The following is a 21,022-nucleotide window of genomic DNA, read 5'->3' as shown; positions in this document are numbered from 1 at the left end:
CCATCACACTTTCAATGTTTTACTAGACTGGGCTCATTTACTGTTGTTGTAATCACAGGGAGGCCACTGACACTTGCAGCTGTTTTTTTGTTTTTTTTTGTAAACGTCACTGTGAACATGTGTACCACGTGTTTGTAAATGTGGTGCTTGGTGTTACGTCACCATTTCGAGTGGGAGTTGAAGCTTTCGAGCTGTATGGCTTTCGTTTCTTAAATATAGATTGATTTTCCGACAAAGGTCAGGATAGAGTGTGAAATAGAAGGCCATTATACGTTGCGCTAGATTGCCGTTGCTTTGTTTTTTTGGTAAGTAATCGCGGTTTCAGAAGAAATGAGCGTTGAGGCGTATGGGCCGAGCTCGCAGACTCTAACCTTCCTGGACACCGAGGAAGCGGAGTTGCTTGGAGCAGATACCCAGGGTTCGGAGTTTGAGTTCACCGATTTCACCCTGCCAAGCCAGACTCAGACACAAGGCCAGACTCAGAGTCAGCTGGACAATCAGGTATGTTCTATCGATTTATTTTAAGCATTTGTCTCACCTCCCATTTCCAACATGAAATCAGGTTAGCCACGCCAAACATTCGCCAGCTAATGTAGCATTAGCCAGTTAGCTAGATAGCAACTGAAATTGCCTGGCGTGCTGCGCATCGAAAAATGGACATCCGTGTTGCTTATAGCTTGTAAAGATAACTAGCCAATAGGCTAGTTGTATGTGGCTGAGTGACGTTAGCTAGATTGAGGTGTGCATGCATACTGAACCTGACATTGGCGTATCATGAAACAATATTGCAAACGTTACCCTGGAGAAAGCTGAAATGCGGTTTGTATGCTAACCTTAACGTTACACTTTCCCGCTAGATGAGTACACTGTAATGTCTGCACACACAGCTGCCAAACGGTATCATTGTGCTTGTCGCAATACGATAACATTGGAGAGCTAGCCATCACGAGCACACTGAGATGTTCTTTAAATCTTTAGTACTGTGAGTCGTGCATTAATAGTTTTGACTGCTGGCTGACCTGGCTTGCGAGGTCCGCCTGGTATTTGTGTCTCCATAATGTTCCTGCATGACAGTTTCCACATTGTGATGCTATCCGGCTTTGCCATTGGTCTTGCCAGCTAACCTATAACCTTTGTTTTGTTGACACTGTCATGTAAATGTTTATAGGTGAATGATCCTGATAGCGTTTTACAAAATGGTGACGACTCTGTTGTGAAAACCAGTCAGCTTCTTGCCGAACTTAATTTTGAGGAAGACGAGGAGGACACATACTACACGAAAGACCTCCCGGTGCATGCATGCAGGTAACTTATGTTCAAGCTGGAAGGGTTTGGGTTACATGTAATAAAGCAAAATTAGACCCCTGCGTGATTTCCTGACGTGTCTTGTCACATTTTGCACTGTGGTGATTAACATGTATATTTTATTGCCCACCTGAAGCTACTGTGGCATCCATGACCCGGCCTGTGTGGTGTACTGTAACACAAGTAAGAAGTGGTTTTGTAACGGACGTGGCAACACCTCTGGCAGGTAAATAGATTTGTGTTGTTTGAAATATTCAGAATATGGATCAGTTTCTCCTGCATGAGGCGTGAAGTCGTTGTTTTCATGACATCTCTCTGTAGTCATATTGTGAACCATCTGGTGAGGGCGAAGTGTAAGGAAGTCACTCTGCATAAGGACGGCCCCCTGGGTGAGACTGTGCTGGAGTGCTACAACTGTGGATGCCGCAACGTCTTCCTTCTTGGCTTCATCCCAGCCAAGGCGGACTCTGTGGTGGTCCTGCTGTGCAGGTAGGGGAGAGGACCAGGCCAGACAGAGATGGTAGTGGATGATGCAGTGAGATACTTGCCCATGCAGAGCTGATGGACATCCATTAAAAGTAAATTGATGGTGGGATTAGCTATGTTATAGGCATGGGAAATTAATTCTAATGTATGTCTGTGGAGAGCAGATCGATGGGTGGCATGGTGATGGGATTGTGTATAATGTGGTTCTTTATTTTAATTGTTATTATTTTTTACATCCACAGGCAGCCATGTGCAAGCCAGAGCAGCCTGAAGGACATCAACTGGGACAGCTCGCAATGGCAGCCGCTCATCCAGGACCGCTGCTTCTTGTCCTGGCTGGTGAAGATTCCCTCAGAGCAGGAGCAACTCCGGGCACGCCAGATCACCGCCCAGCAGATCAACAAGCTGGAGGAGCTCTGGAAGGTACTGGTGCACCAGCATAAGCCTGGCAGAGTGCCCCCAAACACATGGCCTCATAGACTCATTAGAAGTGTACTAGGTAGTTTTTTGTCAGAAAGTAAGAGTAATGCATCTAAAGAGATAACAATGCTGTAACTGTGGTGGCTCCACAAAAAGAGGCTTTATGCTTTATCCCTAAGCAGTATTTTTATCTCTCAGCTCTGGTCTTGGTGTTGTGTTGTAGATGTTAACATTTCTCAAGCCAAAACATTGACGTTGTAGATGCTGATAAAGAAAAAACAATATTTGGGACCACAATCGTATCACTCTTGCCTTAGACTAGCATCACTATACCTGATGGTGTACAACAAGCGCTGCATAGCACACTTTAGAATAGCATTTTTAGTTGTAAGCCTACTGCCTAGCCTGACAAGCCAGACCCACATCAAGATGTAGGGTCTGGGGACTCACCGTTCGCAGTGCTCAGTCCGAGGGGCGCGATAATCGGTTGTCTTTCAAATTCCCTCTGCACGCAATAGGATAACGCTACAACTCATGAGTCCCATGCGTTTTCCGACCAGCGGAGCTAGTTGACTAGTTCAAACTTTCTCCAACTTAAAATAAGCTTAACTCGTGTCATGCTGTTCGCCAAACAGCAACATCCATCTTCTTTGTTTTCAAGGGAATTCACGCAGAACCGTTGCAACTCTGCCATCAATCATTATGTTAAGCCCGCCTACCGACTCTACACGATGTGATTGGCCTTATTGAAGCTTAATTTTTCCAGCTCGCAAGCCAACAGAGTTGCTTGACTAGCTAGGGTGCGTCTAGATTTCTAGGCTACCTACTGCCACCTTCCGCACTGTCTTTTGTAATTTCAGTTAGTGCAGCTAGTCAGACAGCCAACTGCTCTGTGTTTTGAATGTTGGTGTTAAAAGTTTGGAGCGTATGTGCTGTGTGCTGCTATTAATGTCATCTGTGGTTTTGAATGCAGGAAAACCCCACGGCCACGCTGGAGGACCTGGAGAAGCCCGGCGTGGACGAGGAGCCTCAGCACGTGCTCCTGCGCTATGAGGACGCCTACCAGTACCAGAACATCTTTGGCCCACTGGTCAAACTGGAGGCCGACTATGACAAGAAGCTTAAAGAGTCCCAGGTCAGTCAGCTCCACGCTGAAAATGGTGGACTTGTCTCTAACTGAATGAAATCAGGCTGTCAGTCACTTTGCTGGTTTACCATGTTGAAAATATGTTTTATTAAGAAATAAAAGGTATGACTTATTTTGTTGTGCTAATTTGTTATATTTCTATTGTGCCCCCCCCCCCCCAGACCCAGGACAATATAACAGTCAGGTGGGACTTGGGGCTGAATAAAAAGAGGATTGCTTATTTCACCCTTCCCAAGACGGACTCAGGTGGTAATACTTTTTTTGTAACATCCTCTCCTTCCTCCTCCTCCTCGTCCTGCTCACCAGTGGCTCATACCCATTCCATCTCGGGCCTGCATCTCCATTCGTGTGCACGTGCACGTGTCCACTAGTGCCCGTGTCCAGTCCATCAGTGTTTGTTTGCAAGTGCAGTGTGGTGTGTCTGGTACTGTAGTTGTTAACATGGTCTTGTGTTGCTTAAGATTCCTTAAAGGTGGGGTCAGCGACTGGGCAGGAAGTCGCGTTTGTTTATGTTTAGAAATATTAGCAAATGCTTATTTGAACCAGAGACCAAACGAAACACACCAGAGAGGTAGCTCACCCCACCCACACAGGGTTTTGTTTTTGTTTGGGGAACAGGCTGCCCTCATTTAGTTTGTTTCCAGTTTTTGGAGCCTGGGCTGCCTACAGGGACTGGATTGTTTTACAGTGTACTCACGGATTGGGCAGCTAGCGGATTGTGAGGGAGTGATTGCTAAATGTGACAAAAAATGTCATGGGCTTGAAATTGCGTACGATGGCTGACTGCAACTTTAAGGTATTAACAGTTTTGTTGGCAAAAGACACATCCAGTCTTGCTAATTCTTCTTTTCCTTCCTTCTCTTTTCCATTGACCCCCCCCACTCCCACCATCTCCCCCCTCATCTTCTTTCCTCCACTCTCTTCTTATCTCAGATATGCGTCTGATGCAGGGGGATGAGATTTGCCTGCGCTACAAAGGAGACCTGGCTCCGCTGTGGAAAGGCATTGGACATGTCATCAAAGTCCCAGACAGTATCCTTCATTCCCTCATCGCCCCCGTCAGAGACGGTGCGCTGCAGAGCCTCAGATTTCTGTGTCTTGTCTTGTGTGTGAAAGGGCTGGGGGATCCTAGGCTTTTGTTTGAGCTTTAATTACTCCTTGACGTAGGCTGTTAAGATTATGGAGACGAAATTGCCATTGAGCTGAGGAGCAGTGCTGGAGCACCTGTTGAAATTCCTCACAACTTCCAGGTGGATTTTGTCTGGAAGTCCACGTCCTTCGACAGGTAATTTCTCATTTACAGGTGATTTCTAAGTAACAGCGTTCCTCAATGCTAGTTCCATTTATACTACTATTGTTTAAATTGGATGGCTTTCAATTTACATTTATTCATTTTATCCAAAGTCACTGAAGTCAGTCATGAAAATTAACATTCAAACTATATTGCAAAGGAGACCTTAATTACCTTAACAAAGAGTAAATACTACTACTAGAGGATGAGAGTGCAGAAGTTAGTAGTTAGTAAGTAGTAAGTAGTGACTATTAGTTGAAGTTGTCAAAGTTAGAAGTCTGTGGTCTAATGTTTATACTGCTTAAAGAATGCAGAGTGCCCTGAAGACCTTTGCGGTGGACGAGACCTCTGTGTCCGGCTACATCTACCACAAGCTGCTGGGTCACGAGGTGGAGGATGTCATCATCAAGTGCCAGCTCCCCAAGCGCTTCACTGCCCAGGGTCTGCCCGACCTCAACCACTCTCAGGTCAGTGGCACACAACACAACACCAGGCAACCACTCCAGCTTGTGTTGAGCTATGTTCTCCTACCACGCTCAGGGAATACACAGGGGGTTTAAAGGACTAATTAAAGATCTGCAGCTGTTTCTGCACAGCTAAGTGCTAAGTGAATGAGGGCCTTGGCTAGCTACAATAATAATAATTGAAACTGTGTTGTTGTTTTTGTTGTTGTAGGTCTATGCTGTGAAGACTGTCCTGCAGCGTCCCCTCAGCCTCATCCAGGGTCCACCTGGCACCGGCAAGACAGTCACCTCAGCAACCATTGTGTACCACCTGGCCCGACAGGGCAATGGGTAAGATGTGCCCACACAGCACCTTTCACTTCTCCCCAAAGACCTCGCTGCACAGGGGCCTGTACTACGAAGGGAGCTTAACCTACCCAGATGTAACCCAGGGTTACTTTGTTAAACCGGGGTTGACAAAACCTGGTTATCTTAAGTGGTGTTAATCGGTACTACGACGCTGATTAGGAAGTTGATTTGTTGATCAGGGGTTAACCTAATTGAAGTTTGTGCGCGTTCACATAAAAGGGGCGGGTTGCAGCGCAAGTCACCACTTTCAATGACGATGCGATAACCTTATTTTACGGATGAGGAATGCACAATTATTATGACAAGTTACGAGGAATTAAAACCCACTCTACGACAAAAATCAAGTATGTCGGCAGCAAACAAAACAAGGCAAGGCTGTTGGCAACAACGTATCGGGTAGCCTAAATGGCGGAAAGTCCTCAAATATGTGTTACAGAGGATTAATAGCTTGCGGAATGTCTAAAATTAGTTCAAATAATTAAATTGCCTATTTTGAGTTCATAAAAAGGCCTACAGATTCAACACAATTCAGAAGTGGGCATATAGATTAATAAGGATAATTTAATTGAATCATATCAACACAGCAACAGCACAGTAACGATGTTTTAATTGGCTACATGTTATCGCGGCAATGATAATGCTCCTTGGGCGCACATATGCACCCTTGGCATTCTAGAACACACTCATTGTGGGCGCATATATGCACCGTTGGCAGTAAACGGGTTAAGTAGCCCCCACTGATTTAGTAGCCTATGCCTAATCCTGTGAACATTTCAGATGCAACACCAGTGCCAAACGCACATGGCAGCAGGTGAAAATGAAATACAAAAACATTATTCAGAATGGTAGCTTTATATAGTTATAGCTTGCATTAATATTTATTAATTATGAAAATATGTTGTATGCTTATAGCCTTCACTTGGCCTCTGTTTTACAGCTAACAAGAAAAAGGTGTCTTTGAACACTACTGTAGGAGGAAAGGCACCAGAGTGTTTTACAGTAGCAGAGGAGTTGGCCATCGCAAATAATAGTGGAAGGTCGATTATGGAGGGGGTTGAGGGAGTCATTCGGTCGGATCCTGGTGCTGTGGAAATGTGCAGCCTTTATGTGCAGGGTAATATGACATTCAAGTTTTATGTTAAAATTGTGATTTTAATTTCCTGTATGTCCGATTTATTTTCGGACATACAGGCCTAGGCCTACTCTTGCTCATATGTTCAGCCTACTGTAGGCCTATGTCCGATTTATTTTCGGACATACATGCTCAGATGTTCAGCATCACCGATGGAGTAATTGTCCACTGGCAAAATATCTCAACGAAAGGCACATTATCTGCTCTATCGTAAGGGCATTGCTATGGCGGGTGAAATTAGAGACATCTGCTTCGATCAGCTGACAATGATAACGAATTCCCTCGGCTGGGAATCTATATCTTTCATAAAGAATACTGTCCGGTAATGTCAGTAGATTCTGGCGGTCCCTAAAAACCCTTGCTCTGCGAAGGGAGCCCCTCGCAATTTGCGTTCCAATGTCGTATGGATCATCCAGGTGCGCAGACATTGTCTCGTGAGAAGTTGTTAGTGGAGGGGTGGTACTTATAAAGGGTGTGGTTAAACGGAAACCTCGGGTTAACCAAGAACATAATCTGCAGCGTAAATTGCTGTGGCAGCATACCTCGGTTAAAACCTATCCACCTTTCCTAGTACGGGCTAATCGGGAATAGGAATGTAACGGTATGAAAATTGAAAATTTAACCTCACGGAATCAGTAGGGTACCAGTTCTTTTCCACTGTACCAGGCCTACTGTATGTCAAAAGCAGGCTCAGATGAAGCTGGGAAGGATTAAACACATGGTTTCCACACCACGGTAATCAACAGTGATAATCATGATGTTTGAAATGAAAACGGTAATTATAATCGTCAACATTTTTATCGCGGTTTACCATTATACCGGTAATCGTTACATCCCTAATCGGGAAGTTACGCCACACGTGATCAAGTTACTCTCGGTTACCCAGATAAGCCAGTAACTCTGCTTCGTAGTACAGGCCCCAGGTCTGCAGGCGTGTGTGTGTGTGTGTGTGTGTGTGTGTGTGTGTGTGTGTGTTTGTGTGTGTGTGTATGCCCATACATATGTATGTGTGTTGGTGTTGAAGGAATGTTAAAATTATCTGTGTGAGTTGGTGCACATATGTTGTGCACAAAATCCATTTCTGCGTGCATATTTTTGTATGTATGTACATGTTTGTGCTCATGTGTGTGTACCCTGTACCCGCAGGCCTGTGCTGGTGTGCGCTCCCAGTAACATCGCTGTCGATCAGCTGACGGAGAAGATCCACCAGACGGGCCTGAAGGTGGTGCGTCTCTGTGCCAAAAGCAGGGAGGCCATCGACTCGCCTGTCTCCTTCCTAGCCCTGCACAACCAAATCCGCAACATGGACAGGTAACACACACATACTTACTAGGCAATGATGGTGATAATACTTTGCCTCATAGATACAACTAAATGAAGTACTGTATTTGTTGAAAAGTAAACCGTGCCATCATAAAAACAACATTGAATAGAAACATTGGATATAGAGTGATGAGGTGGAAAAAAGATGAGTTATAGAAAGGGCGATGTTTATGAAGCCATATTTCATAGACATTATTGATGATGATATCTTTAAAATGTAGAGATGCCCCTTTGATCTCTGATTTGTTTTTGAAAGACATCTAACTGTGTGTGTGTGTGCTGCTGTTTGCAGCATGCCTGAGCTTCAGAAGTTGCAGCAGCTGAAGGATGAGACTGGAGAGCTGTCCTCCTCGGATGAGAAGCGCTACCGTGCCCTGAAACGCACCGCTGAGCGGGAGCTCCTCATGGTACACACACACACAGAGACTTGTTGTTTAACAAGTTGCCACACCTGTTGTTTACCCCCACATTCTTTGTCTCGACAGATTCAGATAGAGGAAATATATTTCTTGGCGGAAGAATGATTATCTATGAATAAATCGTTACATTTCTCGTTGCTTTGCCTTTACTTCATGAAACTTTGCCAAGTATTTATAGTAACAGTTTTAGAAAAGCAATAAGCCACTTGAGTCCGTAGGTTACGCTGATTCTACAACAGCTAAGGGGGGTTTTAGGCACTCCCCTAGTGCGTTGTGCCTAACAACGCCCCTTAGCTATTGTAGAATCGGCGTAACCTACGGCCTTTCGGGGCTTATTGCTTAATTATATTTTCCTAATACTAATCAGTTGTATATGAACATGTAATTTGTACTTGTCCTCTGATGGTAAGTGCTGTGCGGAGCGTGATCTCTCGTTTGGTTCCTCTCCTCTCCAGAATGCAGATGTGATCTGCTGCACGTGTGTGGGCGCAGGGGACCCACGGCTGGCTAAGATGCAGTTCCGCTCCATCCTCATCGACGAGAGCACACAGGCCACGGAGCCTGAGTGCATGGTGCCCGTGGTGCTGGGGGCCAAGCAGGTATGGGGCCACGGCCCGGGGCTCCACTCATATATAGCGGCAGTGTGCAAGTGATTGGACATCCCTCCACGGGCAAATGACATCAGGCATTTGGCTTTGCTGAAGTGAAAAAAGAAGTGATTTAGCTAATGTTAACCCTCTAACTACAATATTGCGACAAGCGTCATTACTGAATAAAACAGACGATAGACCCGAGTACAGTGTAAAATCTTATTTGTACTCTTGACCACTAGTTGGCAGACACCCAGAGCTTCGATTCAAGCTCAGCCTTTTTTTTCAAAGTTTTCAGGAAGCATGCAAGATAAACACGAAGAAGACGTGCATTTCCTCCATAACGCGGAAGCGATGCGGGCCATAGTTTTGCACAAATTGAAGCAGACTATGCCTTGGAAAGTTATTACTTGTTCGAGTTGTTTCAGTTAGCATATTTTCACTGTGTCACTGATGGGTTAAAGTTTTCATAACTAAGGCACTAATGGAGCGCGGACCTTTCCAAGGCAAAATGCAGCCATTAACAACGGGTCTGAAAGTGGACCAAGGCTAAATATTTTGAGCTGCTCATTAATGAGTGTTCAATTTGTTTTTTTCTTTGGGGCATATGGATCCTTCTTCTTGATTATTAGCATGAAAACAAGTGAGAACAAATAATAGGCTTACAGACGGAGATCGCACCTATCACTGTAGTTTGGATAACCTAATCATTGCAGCCTCACAGATGGCTGATGGAAAGACACCGTGATCTGAAAGAAACTTGAGTGCACGTGCAAGTGAAATTCTTTAAAAGCAATCAGTAGTTTGCATTAGTCAGCAGGTAATAATTGAACAATGTTTTTTTTTTTACAAATAAACAAAACATGTAGGTTATTGTGAGTAGGCCTAAAGGGATAGACCACACACTGACAACAGCAGATGTCCATAAGCCTCTATCTACTGTAGCCTACATCCAGGTGAATTAGATATGTTGGCATAACATGGGCGATAGATGTATTTCTTTACAAAATAAATCTTTAATAATAATGGATTGAAGAGGTATAATACCAGGCATGATCGAATAGGGCCCACATAAAAGAAAATGGACAACATACCCACATCAGTGCCTATCAACACAAGTGGTTTTCATAGGTCAGGATGATTAGGCTCTAAAACAGATTGTCAACATTATAGAGCTACTGTAAAAGATTCAGTTTGCACTTTCAGGAACACATTGGATCCCATTTAGATAGATATTCAACTTTAAAGATGGGTCGCTGTGCAAAACGTGTCTTGCGAGTATGGTTATGTCTGTTTTTGGCCGACGTGAGCAATTTTTTTTTTTTTCTCGGCTTGAGGTGCTACTCAAAAAAAAATCTTGGCAGGTCTGTAATTGTGGAGGGAAGAGGATGTTGCTGTAACTCAGTGGTTTTGTTTGTGTGTGCACGTGTGTGTGTGTGTGTGTGTGTTGCGCAGCTGATCCTGGTGGGAGACCACTGCCAGCTGGGTCCGGTGGTGATGTGCAAGAAGGCGGCGAAGGCGGGCCTGTCCCAGTCCCTGTTTGAGCGTCTGGTGGTGCTGGGCATCCGGCCCATCCGCCTGCAGGTGCAGTACCGCATGCACCCCGCCCTCAGCGCCTTCCCCTCCAACATCTTCTACGAGGGCTCGCTGCAGAATGGAGTCACCGCCGGTACGACCCCCTGTCTGGCTGCCTGTCTGGCTGCCTGTCTGTCTGGCTCTCAATTTTTTTGTCTTTCTTTCTGCCTCTCTTTCTGGTTTGTTCTCTGTCTTTCTTTCTGTCTACCGTTTTTTCCACATTTTCCGTCACCCTTTCTGCAGGGATTTATTCACAACTTTTTTACATTTTAGTTTTTGAAGTTTAACTTTCCAAGAACTTTTCCTCTTCTTTTAGAAGAGGGCTACTGAACGTAGCCTGTTACTGCATTTACAGTACAGTGACCCAGTGGGAATCCAATTAAATATTTCATAGCTTGTATACTACATTAAATCTCTCTATGAGGCTGGGTCACTCTGCATTTAACTGCTGAATCTGTGAAATAGCACATTTTTACATCTCTCTCTGTTCATCTCTGTCTGTGTGTCCAGCGGACCGCATGAAGAAGGGCTTTGACTTCCAGTGGCCACAGCCGGATAAGCCCATGTTTTTCTACGTGACGCAGGGCCAGGAGGAGATTGCCAGCTCAGGAACCTCCTATTTGAACAGGTGTCGTACGTTAGCTCACCCGGCCCCAAGGCCTGTTAGCACCCTCAGTCATAGTGCCAGGACAGCGGTAGGCTTTGGTTTGGCACAACTAGCTTTTAAAAGCCAAAAGGGAGTGAGCAAAGTTAAGAGATGAGCATATCATCGTCTTTAAATGTGAACAAAGGAAAACATTTAACTGCAACAAAGACAATATGTATCATGCATTGACTTTGTCATTTGTAACTAGTGAATTAAAAAAGTTTGGCACTGTTTAGTTCCTATTAGATAATTTCCTTTCCTCATTAAGAGGGTAGCCAAGATTTTTCACGTTGATGTGGTGAATTATGTTTGGGATGAGAGGTTCAAAATGTTCTTGGATAGTGATCTGAATTTTGACTCCTTCTGAAACTGTGTTATTTATTTACTTACGGATTTATGTATTTACAAACGTGCAGGACGGAGGCAGCAAATGTGGAGAAGATCACCACCAGACTGCTGAAGGCCGGAGCCAAGCCTGACCAGATCGGCATCATCACTCCTTATGAGGGCCAGCGCTCATACCTGGTGCAGTACATGCAGTTCAGCGGCTCTCTCCACACCAAACTCTACCAGGTATAAACTACACACAACGCACAACATCCACACCAAACTCTACCAGGTATAAACTACACACAACGCACAACACACACACACGCCATTGTCTAGGAGGCTTGCACTAGGAGGGTGGTACAGGCTCCCAACATGAACAGTGTGTTGCCCCCTGCAGGTAACCCCCAGAACCTAGTCAACGTCAGCCGTTTCTCAGACGTAACCCCAGGCCTAGGCAGTTAAGACCCACGATACCCCCTTGAGGTTATTGTAGATAGCAGGGACCTACTGTCGAGTGCAGTCGCACGTCTTCCCTCTGCGGTGCAGATAACCAATTACTCCTATTTTAAATATCCCCCTTGGAAGTTGATCAGGCTTCCGTGGTGGATTTATTGAGATGTTTATGAAATAAGGAGCGGCTACGCCTAGGTCTCGAACAGTTGGCTAACGTGCGAAGATGTTTGACCCTAGAATTTATCTAGAGACACAGGTTATAGGCTACTTCTTGCTCAGGTTTTATAAGGATGGAGATTTTATTAGTCCAACTAACCCAAGTCTTAGACAGATCAGATGAATAACCACAGAAGAAACCAGTTATCTTACCCTCCTGCTGGAATTCGTAGAAAAAACAAGAAAAGACAAAAATACTGCTTGAAGAATTGGATGTCAAGGTTAAATGAGTTCTTTACTTTTCAGCACTTTGGGGATGTTAACAAAATGCGGCGTAATATCCACTTGCAGGTTACAATGTTATAGAAAATATAAAAAGAGTAAATCCACAAAAGAGAGTACAATAAAAATAGTAATCCACAAACGGAGAAAAGGGGTATATAAGGGAAAAAAGAGTAAGTCCTCAAAAAGGGAAAAAATCCGCTGATTATCGTTCTGCAGTCTCTCACTGTCGGAGTAGCAGTGCGATCCCGGCAACAGGCGGTGCGGAGTTACGGTCCGCGGCTTCAGCCTGGCACTAAGTTCCAACACTTGGCTTCTCAACGAAGTACGGACAACGAATCCTAACAATCAAGCGTAACAGCAAAAAGCACGTAGCAGTAGAAGAAAAAAAGAAGAAGCAGCCCCGATCGTTTAGTTCGGCCCCTATTTATACTAGGTGGACTTGACCTCCCCCACACATTCCTGAGACAAATCAATCCTATTTTCCCACAACAGTTTAGAACCTTCTAGAAGTTCCCACGATGGCTGGGAATATTCTCACGTTAGCTGGGAAAATTCTCACGGTAGCTAATACATTCTAGAAGTCACTGATCTTAACCAACAATTTAAGATGACACACATTAACATACTTCTCCGGGTTACATTTCGGAGATGATACATTACATTCAGGTTTACAGATAGGTTACACAAACAGTTTACATTCAATGGCAATTATAACCATGTGACACATTACATTTAGCAACATACACTTTTACAGTCATCAAGAGAGATCGGTTACATTCTTACAGGTTACCAACACTTATGGCATTAACTCTTCACACAATGCAATCTGAATACATTCATTTAAACAGTTTAAGGCACTTTACCCATTTCACAGTTTGAGACATACAATTACATGCATAATTCCCTAGACTTTACAAGGTCAGGCTACTAAAATACTTGTAATGATACATTTCATTCATCGCACTTTATTATTTATTATGAGGTCATTGTTTGCAGTTATGGTTCTTTTTCCATTCTTTTATTCACATTCAATAATCATCAACTATTTCTGAGGTCAGGGTGATCTGGTTTAGTAATCCTGCACATTGTTCAACATCTGCTTCAACACATTCATTCACTTCCACACTTTCAGGTGAACTTAATTCAAGAGTAGGTTGCAAGGTCATTGGTTTAACATTACGATTCAATTCCTGGTCAGTTTCTTTCCTAATTTGTCTAATCATATTTTCTAGATCAGAGAGATTACCTTGATAGCTAGCGCTGAATCTAGCCTTTCTGCGTTTTAGCCTTGTAAGACGTATTGATTTTGTGCTATCGCTCTGGGGTCCATACGGTTGGTGTTCTGGCAACACGTCAACAGACAAATGCAGACAGGCAAATAATTTCTTTTTTTTTTCTTCCTTGCTTTCCCTTCATTTACTTCGTATTCTACCTCCTACTAGTGACTAGTTACAACTCCCTTGTTGCTATGGAAGAGTCATAGATTACTATATTATGTAATTATTACTATGTTTAATTGTCCTCAATTGTAAATGTGTGTTTACTCCAAATGAATGATTCACCTGTTTGAGGCTTTGAGTCTGTTTTTGCACACACATCTGAAAATCTAAGAGAAAATCACAAAGAGCCACTTTTACTGTTTGTAATATGGGTATGAATAGTAATGCAGAGTCTGATGTCCAAAGAATCTGAATGTGTGTGTGAACTGTGCACTGGACATTGGTTTAGTCTCTGGTCTGCATTCTCTAGGAAGTGGAGATTGCCAGTGTTGACGCCTTCCAGGGCAGAGAGAAGGACTTCATTATCCTGTCCTGCGTACGAGCCAACGAGCACCAAGGCATCGGCTTCCTCAATGACCCTCGCCGACTCAACGTGGCCCTTACCAGGGCCAGGTAAGGCACTCCACCAGCTCTGTCCATCTGCATTACACATGTCCAATTATAAACAAACATACAGCGATAGACTGGCACGTTTAGTAAAGACTCTTGTGTTGCTCACAAGAAGCGATATCTTTAGTCCCGTGCTATTACTCTTGATGAAGCACGTTCATCTGAAAAAGAAAAAAAACCCTGTGCATAGCCATTAGTCACACCTGGTCACTTTTGCCTGAGCAGGTACGGTGTGATCATCGTGGGGAACCCCAAGGCCCTGTCCAAGCAGCCACTGTGGAACCACCTGCTGAACTACTACAAGGAGCAGAAGGTGCTGGTGGAGGGGCCCCTCAACAACCTCCGCGAGAGCCTCATGCAGTTCAGCAAGCCCCGCAAGCTGGTCAACACCATCAACCCGGTGAGTATCTCCTCACAGGTCAGCAAGCTGTATTGCACCACCGGCAGGGCCGGGTGCGTTTCCCAAAAGCATAGTTGCTAACTACAATGCATCTTCCGTGGTAGCGTCACTGCCAAATATGAATCGACAGTAATTGAGTCACACGTTACAAATACGGTAACGATACAGAAATATGGTGTTGACATTCGGTCCTATTTCAATCACAGTTTAGTAAGAGCTAACAAATATGCTCTTATTTTTTAATCTTCCAAAATGAAAAATGTGATATGAAGTGTAAGTGTTTGTGCATGCGTAACTCAAATTTAGGGATTCACATTTGGCAGGGACACTACCAAGGTAGTTGCTATCATAGTTAGCTTTGCTTTTGGGAAACTGACCCCTGGTCTGTAGCCAGCTTGCCACCGACCCTCCTACATAGGGTTTTGTTTGTATGATTACTCTGGTAGCTGAGTAACAAGACTGGATAAATCAGGTCGAATGTTGGGCTGACTCTTTTTAAAATGCCCCCACTGACAACTGAGCCCTGGATGCTTATATAGCCTTCACACTGGTCCCTTTTGTTCAAATGCTTTGATCATACTGTGCTAGTTACATTGAAGTAGCACAATGTAGGAATGATCCTTTTTGGCAGTTTTCAACGTACTTGCAAGTACAGCAGCAAAATAAGTTTGAAGTCTTTATTGTAAGGTAAAAGAACTAAATTGTGTTGGTTCATTTTAATTTATAATTATTATTATTATTATTAATAATAATTAGAACTAGTTTTAATTAATAATTAATTTTAATTAGTAATTAATTTTATCTCATGTAAGAAGGTATCATGATCGGTGGTGGAAGGCTGGTGGATTTCTCTGAATGCTGATGTGGTGCTGTGTTTAACCATGTGTTGTTTGGTGCGCTTCACAGGGCGCCCGTTTCATGACCACAGCTATGTATGACGCCAGAGAGGCTATGATCCCAGGCTCTGTGTACGACCGGAGCAACGCCGGTGAGTATTTATGCTTGTATTTTTGTTTGTTTTGTGTTTATTATAGCCACTGATGACTAACACAAACTGCAGCTGTACATTTGTGGTACTAGTGGCTAAAGGAAGGTTTATAGTCGCCGGTCCTGGCCTTGCGCACGCAAGTGTGACGTCAAAATGACGTCGAGCCATGAGCCATGAGATGTGTTGGAATGTGCAGAATTAAGTAGTCAGTTTCTTAATGCAGTTACTGGACTTACATTAAACGAGGAGAGATAGATTTCCAGATAACCAGTGTTATAATAGTTATAACCACTCCAGGTTGCCACTTATAACTGAAATATTACATTGAAGTGGACTCACTGCGGGATGATACTGGTCTGTGGATGCATGTCTGTGAATGCATGTCCATGGCTCCTATGAGATGCAGTGGAAGGTGATTGTGTGCCTTTATGCCCTTGCAGGACGCCCATCAAACATGTACTTCCAAACCCACGACCAGATTGGCATGATTGGCACGGGGCCAAACCCCATCGCTGCCATGAACATCCCCATCCCCTTCAACCTGGTGATGCCCCCCATGCCCCCCTCTGGATACCTGGGACAGGTCAATGGACCAGCGGCAGGTACAGCTACCTCACATTCACTATTTAACATTCTGTTACAGGAAAACCAAAGAGCGGCCGGGGGGGGGGGGGGGGGGAGTTCATCTGGCCATACTGCTCATGTAGTCCTTTGTAAGAGGAAACCAAGCCAAAGGTTCACATTACTGAGTGACAGAAGGAGTTGTACAGTTCTCTATGAGCTTTGTTGTGTTGTGTTGTGTTCCTGGTGTGTTGCCTCAAAAGTAATATCAGGTTTAAGTTACCAAGTGAATAAAGGTGTAAAATTACCAAATGTCTCTCTCTCTCTCTCTCTCTCTCTCTCTCTCTCTCTCTCTCTCTCTTTCTTTCTTTCTTTCTTTCTTTCTTTCTTTCTTTCTTTCTTTCTTTCTTTCTTTCTTTCTTTCTTTCTTTCTTTCTTTCTTTCTTTCTTTCTTTCTTTCTTTCTTTCTCTCTCTCTCTCTCTCTCTCTCTCTCTCTCTCTTTTTGTTTCCTTTGTGGTTTTTCAGCACAGTAAATAAATACACCAAAAGTATCTTTCAAAGCGGTATCTGGCTCTAGTAACCTTGTGAAGGAAAAAAACAGGCTTAAGAAAATCCCCGTCTCAGGGAAAAAAAATCCCAAAAATCTTCATCCGTTCTCTTTCAGGCCGCGGGGCTCCGAAGGGGAAAGCGGGTGGGCGCGGTGGGCGCCAGCGCAGCCGTGGCATGGGGAACCACGGCGGCGGGCAGGCCACCATGTCGGGCAGCCAGGCGAGCCAAGACCTGGTGTCCCAGCCATTCTCCCAGGGCCCCCTGACGCAGGGCTACATCACCATGAGCCAGCCCTCACAGATGAGCCAGCCAGGCCTGTCCCAGCCTGAGCTCTCACAGGTCAGCCACACACACGTACACACACACACACACACGTACACACACACGTACACACACACACACACACGTACAGTGCATAGTCTGCATGGCTTGTGGGAAAGACTGTTTACATGGCTTGTGTGTGACTGTTTATTTGCCCTCCACATGCCCATCATACCAGGAGTAGGTACTAATACATATATCTTAGAAAGAGGCAGATAATTTTGCTTTATATCTGTACTTCATATAAAGGTCATCACTTACACAGTGCTGTTTGCTTTCTACACATTACAGTTAATGTACTTGCAAACATAGCATAGTTGTCTGCAAAGTCATTTCTTTGTTAGTAGTTTGTTATTGAGCATTGTTCCTGGGGAAGCTGTGAACCTAACCTAAACACCTAAGAACATATGGCATGACAAAGTCTCTCACAAACATCTTTTGGGATTCTTGCACTTATCCACTGGTTTGGTTATCCCAAATATAGGACAGTTACCTGGGTGACGAGTTCAAGTCTCAGATCGACGTGGCTTTGTCCCAGGACTCCACCTACCAAGGTGAAAGGGCATACCAACATGGTGGAGTGACTGGTCTGTCACAGTACTAGAGTGTAAGTCAACACACATCTCTCTGTTGCATATATATGTATAATGTGTAATACAACCACTATGCTTTCTAATAAATAAAGCATACTGAATAAAAAATTAAAAATATTTGTCATTAGTTTTATCTAAACTGCAGTCCTGTAGAATATGTACTGACGTGAGCTGTTCTGTGTTCTGCCTCTGCAGGTTGTTGGACAGGGAGCTAGGCTTATGCTGAGCTTAGTTCCTCAGCATTTTAAATCTGGGTAATAATAACTAAAGACCAACCACGGATGCCCGTTTTCCACTGTTACAACTGACGCACCGCGGTGTGAAAGCAACAGGAGCGAGAAACCAACCAATCACCTGAGTGACAAAAGAGAGAACTACTAAAGAAGGGGATAGCTGGACGGGATGAGGAAGGAGAAAGAGCGGAACGGAGAGGAGGAAGAGACCCAGGCAGAGAGGACGGGGAGAGAGAGAGAGAGAGAGAGAGAAAGAGAGGGTGTAAAAGGGACAAGCCGCTGCTCGCACGCGACTGTCAATAAGAGGGGGGGGACCCGCATGTGACGGGGACGTGCTGTGGGAGACTGGACAGAGGGGCGGGAAGAAGCGCATCGAGAGGGATCTTTCTAAAAAGAGAGAAGGAAACCGAGGAGGCAGAAGAGGGGGACCCACTCTCTTCACCTCTCTTTTGGACAGAAAGCCCACCCCGTCTCGTCGTCTTCCCCGATTGCCCATCCACTGACCCCACTGTGGCCGATGACCTTTCACCCCTCTTGACCTCCCCACTCCACCCCCAACCCCGAGAAAACCCTCCGCGAGGAGCGAGTGCGGTCAACCAGCCTCCCTGCCTGAGCCGAGAGACGGTGAAGACTCAATCTCTCGCGCAGTCCTGCGAAAGCTCACACTTCCGCCTGCTATGAGCTGATATACCGAGAGAGAGAGACAGAGAGAGAGAGGGCGAGAGAGAGACTACATGGAAAAGACAAAGGGCAAAACCTGAAGCAGCTCATCTGGGGAAAATGTTCTTTTCCCACCTCAAAGTTGATCGGAAGTGCTTCCGGGTTCTCATGTCTGAAGTCCAGCACACGTTTGAGAAGATGGCATTTGGTTTGAGGGTGCTGGAAGTGTTGGAGTGCTCAAATCTCATCCTAAACAGTGCTGTGTTGTGTTGCGTCGCGTCACTGAAGGACCATTCAACTTTGAGGGAAGTTTTTCTGCACAGAGTCTGTTGTCGCAAAGGTTTTGGGGGGAAAAGGGGAGAGCTTGCCAGTGTGTTGCCAGCTTTCCAAACGAGTCTTTCTTTTTTTAGGTGATTCACAAAGGAAAAGTGGTAGTCTCATAGTGGCTGTATGTTTTATGTTGTTTTGTTCTGTTTTTCTTTGTCTCGAGTTAAGGTGTTGAAACAAAGGGGCAATGTAATGCGAGACAGAATTTGTTTTGTTTTTTTCTTTTAAAATCAAATTTTTCACCAAAATGCAAAGGTATGGAGAACCCACTTGGCTTTTGAAGTAGCAGAAGTTGCTTGCTTATCTTTCTTTTCATGGGATCTCCTAAGCAGCCTCAACTTTGCCATGCCACCTTTCCCCACGCCTATGCCCACACAGTGCCCGTTGAAATGCCAGCCGTGTCCACTGTCAGTATCTTTACAAGAACTTTCCGATCGGTAGAACCGTAACCCGCCTGGAAAAGGTACAGAACCTGCGCTACCAAACAGATGGTGTGACTTTTCTGTAAATATATGTGAAAGTATCGTGCATGACCATTGTGTGGAACACGAAATGGCCGACACTGATGTTGAGCATAACCTTTTGGATGTAAACTTTTTGCGAAGTGCAGTCAAGATGGTCTGGTTAAGGCAATCATGAATTGTTTGTGTTATTGTGACATGCACCTGAAGGTCTCTTTTGTTGCGCAAGTATCACCTTGTCATTCGACATGCTCAAAAAAATTATTTAAATCCAAGAGGAATAGAGGTGCTTGTGACATTTTTTTTCTTCAAAGTAAACTTTTTGGCCAACAGATGTAATTGATGTTTGACATGAGTGAGACTAGAAGGGACTTTTTTTGAAGTTTGGATTTGTTTTGTCTTTGGCTTTGCTTTTCTATGCTTTGTTTTTGAAGCTGCAGTGCTTGTAGCGAGTGTGGCCAGTAGCTGAAATATCTACCAATAGATCTGCATTCGTTTTTTTGCTGTGATGTTTGTAGTAGTAGACTTGGCGTTCTGCTGTCCAGCCTTGGTGATGTTGTTATTCATTTTGCCTATGAGTATCATCCACAGACTTCTTCACTCTTATTAATGTCATCTTTGTTTTTTTCATCACTTTACAGTTTTCATTGTTTTGTCAAATATCTTGAGTGGCGTCCACTATTTAAACAAATATATAAAGCCCATATTTCCCTGTTTTTCCTGTCGGCTGTGCCACATTCATTCTTTTTTTCTCATGATTTGTCATTCTGTTAATTATTGAACCCTCCATTGGTTTACCGGTGTTTCGTATCCCACTTTTTAGCAAGCAGGAATCACGGTCATCCAACACCTCAAATGGTGCTATGTACGTCTGTAAGCTTTACGTGTCCCATTGACAATCATCACCATGTATTTGTTTTAAAGGTGGCTGAACATTGCCATTGTCGTAGTAGTGACTATTGAATGTTTTGCTGTTAATTAAAGAATGCATTACCATCAGCAGAGATAGTAGGATGCTTGTGGAGATTTAGGGGGAAAACATTTGAGTTTTACCTCAGTTCATGGCCATGATACCAAAATCAGTGATATATTATAATTGAAAGAATGTGAGAATGAAATCTTTATGAAGCTATGGGATTGGGAAGTTATGTTTTTATGTTACCCCCCCAAATGTACTCTTTCATATCTTTTTTTCTTCAGTAGACTTCATGGCAAATCTCATTTGTTACAATCTAAGCTAAGATAAAATTATGATTCCCATCAAGAAACACAAACAGTTGTCCTGATGAAATAGTCGGCTGAGTACAAATAAATTGATATGTCCGTTGTTAAAGAAGGGGGTAGCAGTAACCCCAACAGCAGGCAAAAATGACAACCACATTTGACCTTTTGATGGTCTTGAAACCAGCCATATACCCACCATAAAACATGTCTGACATAAAACCATGATAATGACAAGTAGACAACATTGTGTCATTCATTTTCCATCAAGTCCATAATGGTTACACCGTATTCTAATTAAAATACGTTTTATTGCATTGCAGTCAATCTTTAAATTGTCATTGTATCCCCTCAAGCTGTAAGTAAAATGTTAAATAAATGGCTTCTTTTCGCTTATGCTGAATATCACGGATTCCGTGATTATTTATTTTTTCATTTTTATGACTAT

At 43.9% G+C, this 21,022-nt stretch overlaps 1 protein-coding gene across 2 annotated transcripts; it reads left to right on the top strand.

The window, feature by feature from the left end:
- The first annotated feature begins 142 nt into the window (after positions 1-142).
- On the top strand, positions 143-20,977 carry upf1 (UPF1 RNA helicase and ATPase). Of its 2 annotated transcripts, none has more exons than XM_042095789.1 (24): positions 143-501; positions 1,169-1,305; positions 1,442-1,531; positions 1,627-1,794; positions 2,034-2,214; positions 3,185-3,346; positions 3,520-3,604; positions 4,292-4,390; positions 4,535-4,643; positions 4,957-5,116; positions 5,325-5,443; positions 7,740-7,904; positions 8,209-8,323; positions 8,791-8,934; positions 10,381-10,594; positions 11,011-11,128; positions 11,563-11,719; positions 14,120-14,262; positions 14,485-14,659; positions 15,566-15,647; positions 16,088-16,249; positions 16,874-17,097; positions 17,564-17,686; positions 17,868-20,977. In XM_042095789.1, exons 1-23 carry the CDS (start codon positions 331-333, stop codon positions 17,681-17,683), a joined length of 3,300 nt encoding a protein of 1,099 aa, XP_041951723.1. In that variant the 5' UTR covers positions 143-330; the 3' UTR covers positions 17,684-17,686; positions 17,868-20,977. The 2 variants fall into 2 exon arrangements, with proteins under 2 accessions (XP_041951723.1, XP_041951714.1); XM_042095780.1 differs by having other exon boundaries at positions 3,520-3,607.
- Positions 20,978-21,022: the final 45 nt, after the last annotated feature.

Source organism: Alosa sapidissima, chromosome 1 (genome assembly GCF_018492685.1).
Source record: "Alosa sapidissima isolate fAloSap1 chromosome 1, fAloSap1.pri, whole genome shotgun sequence".
NCBI classification, from domain to species: domain Eukaryota; kingdom Metazoa; phylum Chordata; class Actinopteri; order Clupeiformes; family Clupeidae; genus Alosa; species Alosa sapidissima.
This window is presented reverse-complemented; position numbering and strand designations above follow the sequence as displayed.

Excerpts from the sequence above, each read along its gene's own strand:
- upf1 (XM_042095780.1), top strand. The coding sequence starts at position 331 with ATGAGCGTTGAGGCGTATGGGCCGAGCTCGCAGACTCTAACCTTCCTG. Across the intron at positions 1,532-1,626 it reads CGTGGCAACACCTCTGGCAG|TCATATTGTGAACCATCTGG; the intron begins GTAAATAGATTT and ends ATCTCTCTGTAG. Across the intron at positions 8,935-10,380 it reads TGGTGCTGGGGGCCAAGCAG|CTGATCCTGGTGGGAGACCA; the intron begins GTATGGGGCCAC and ends TGTGTTGCGCAG.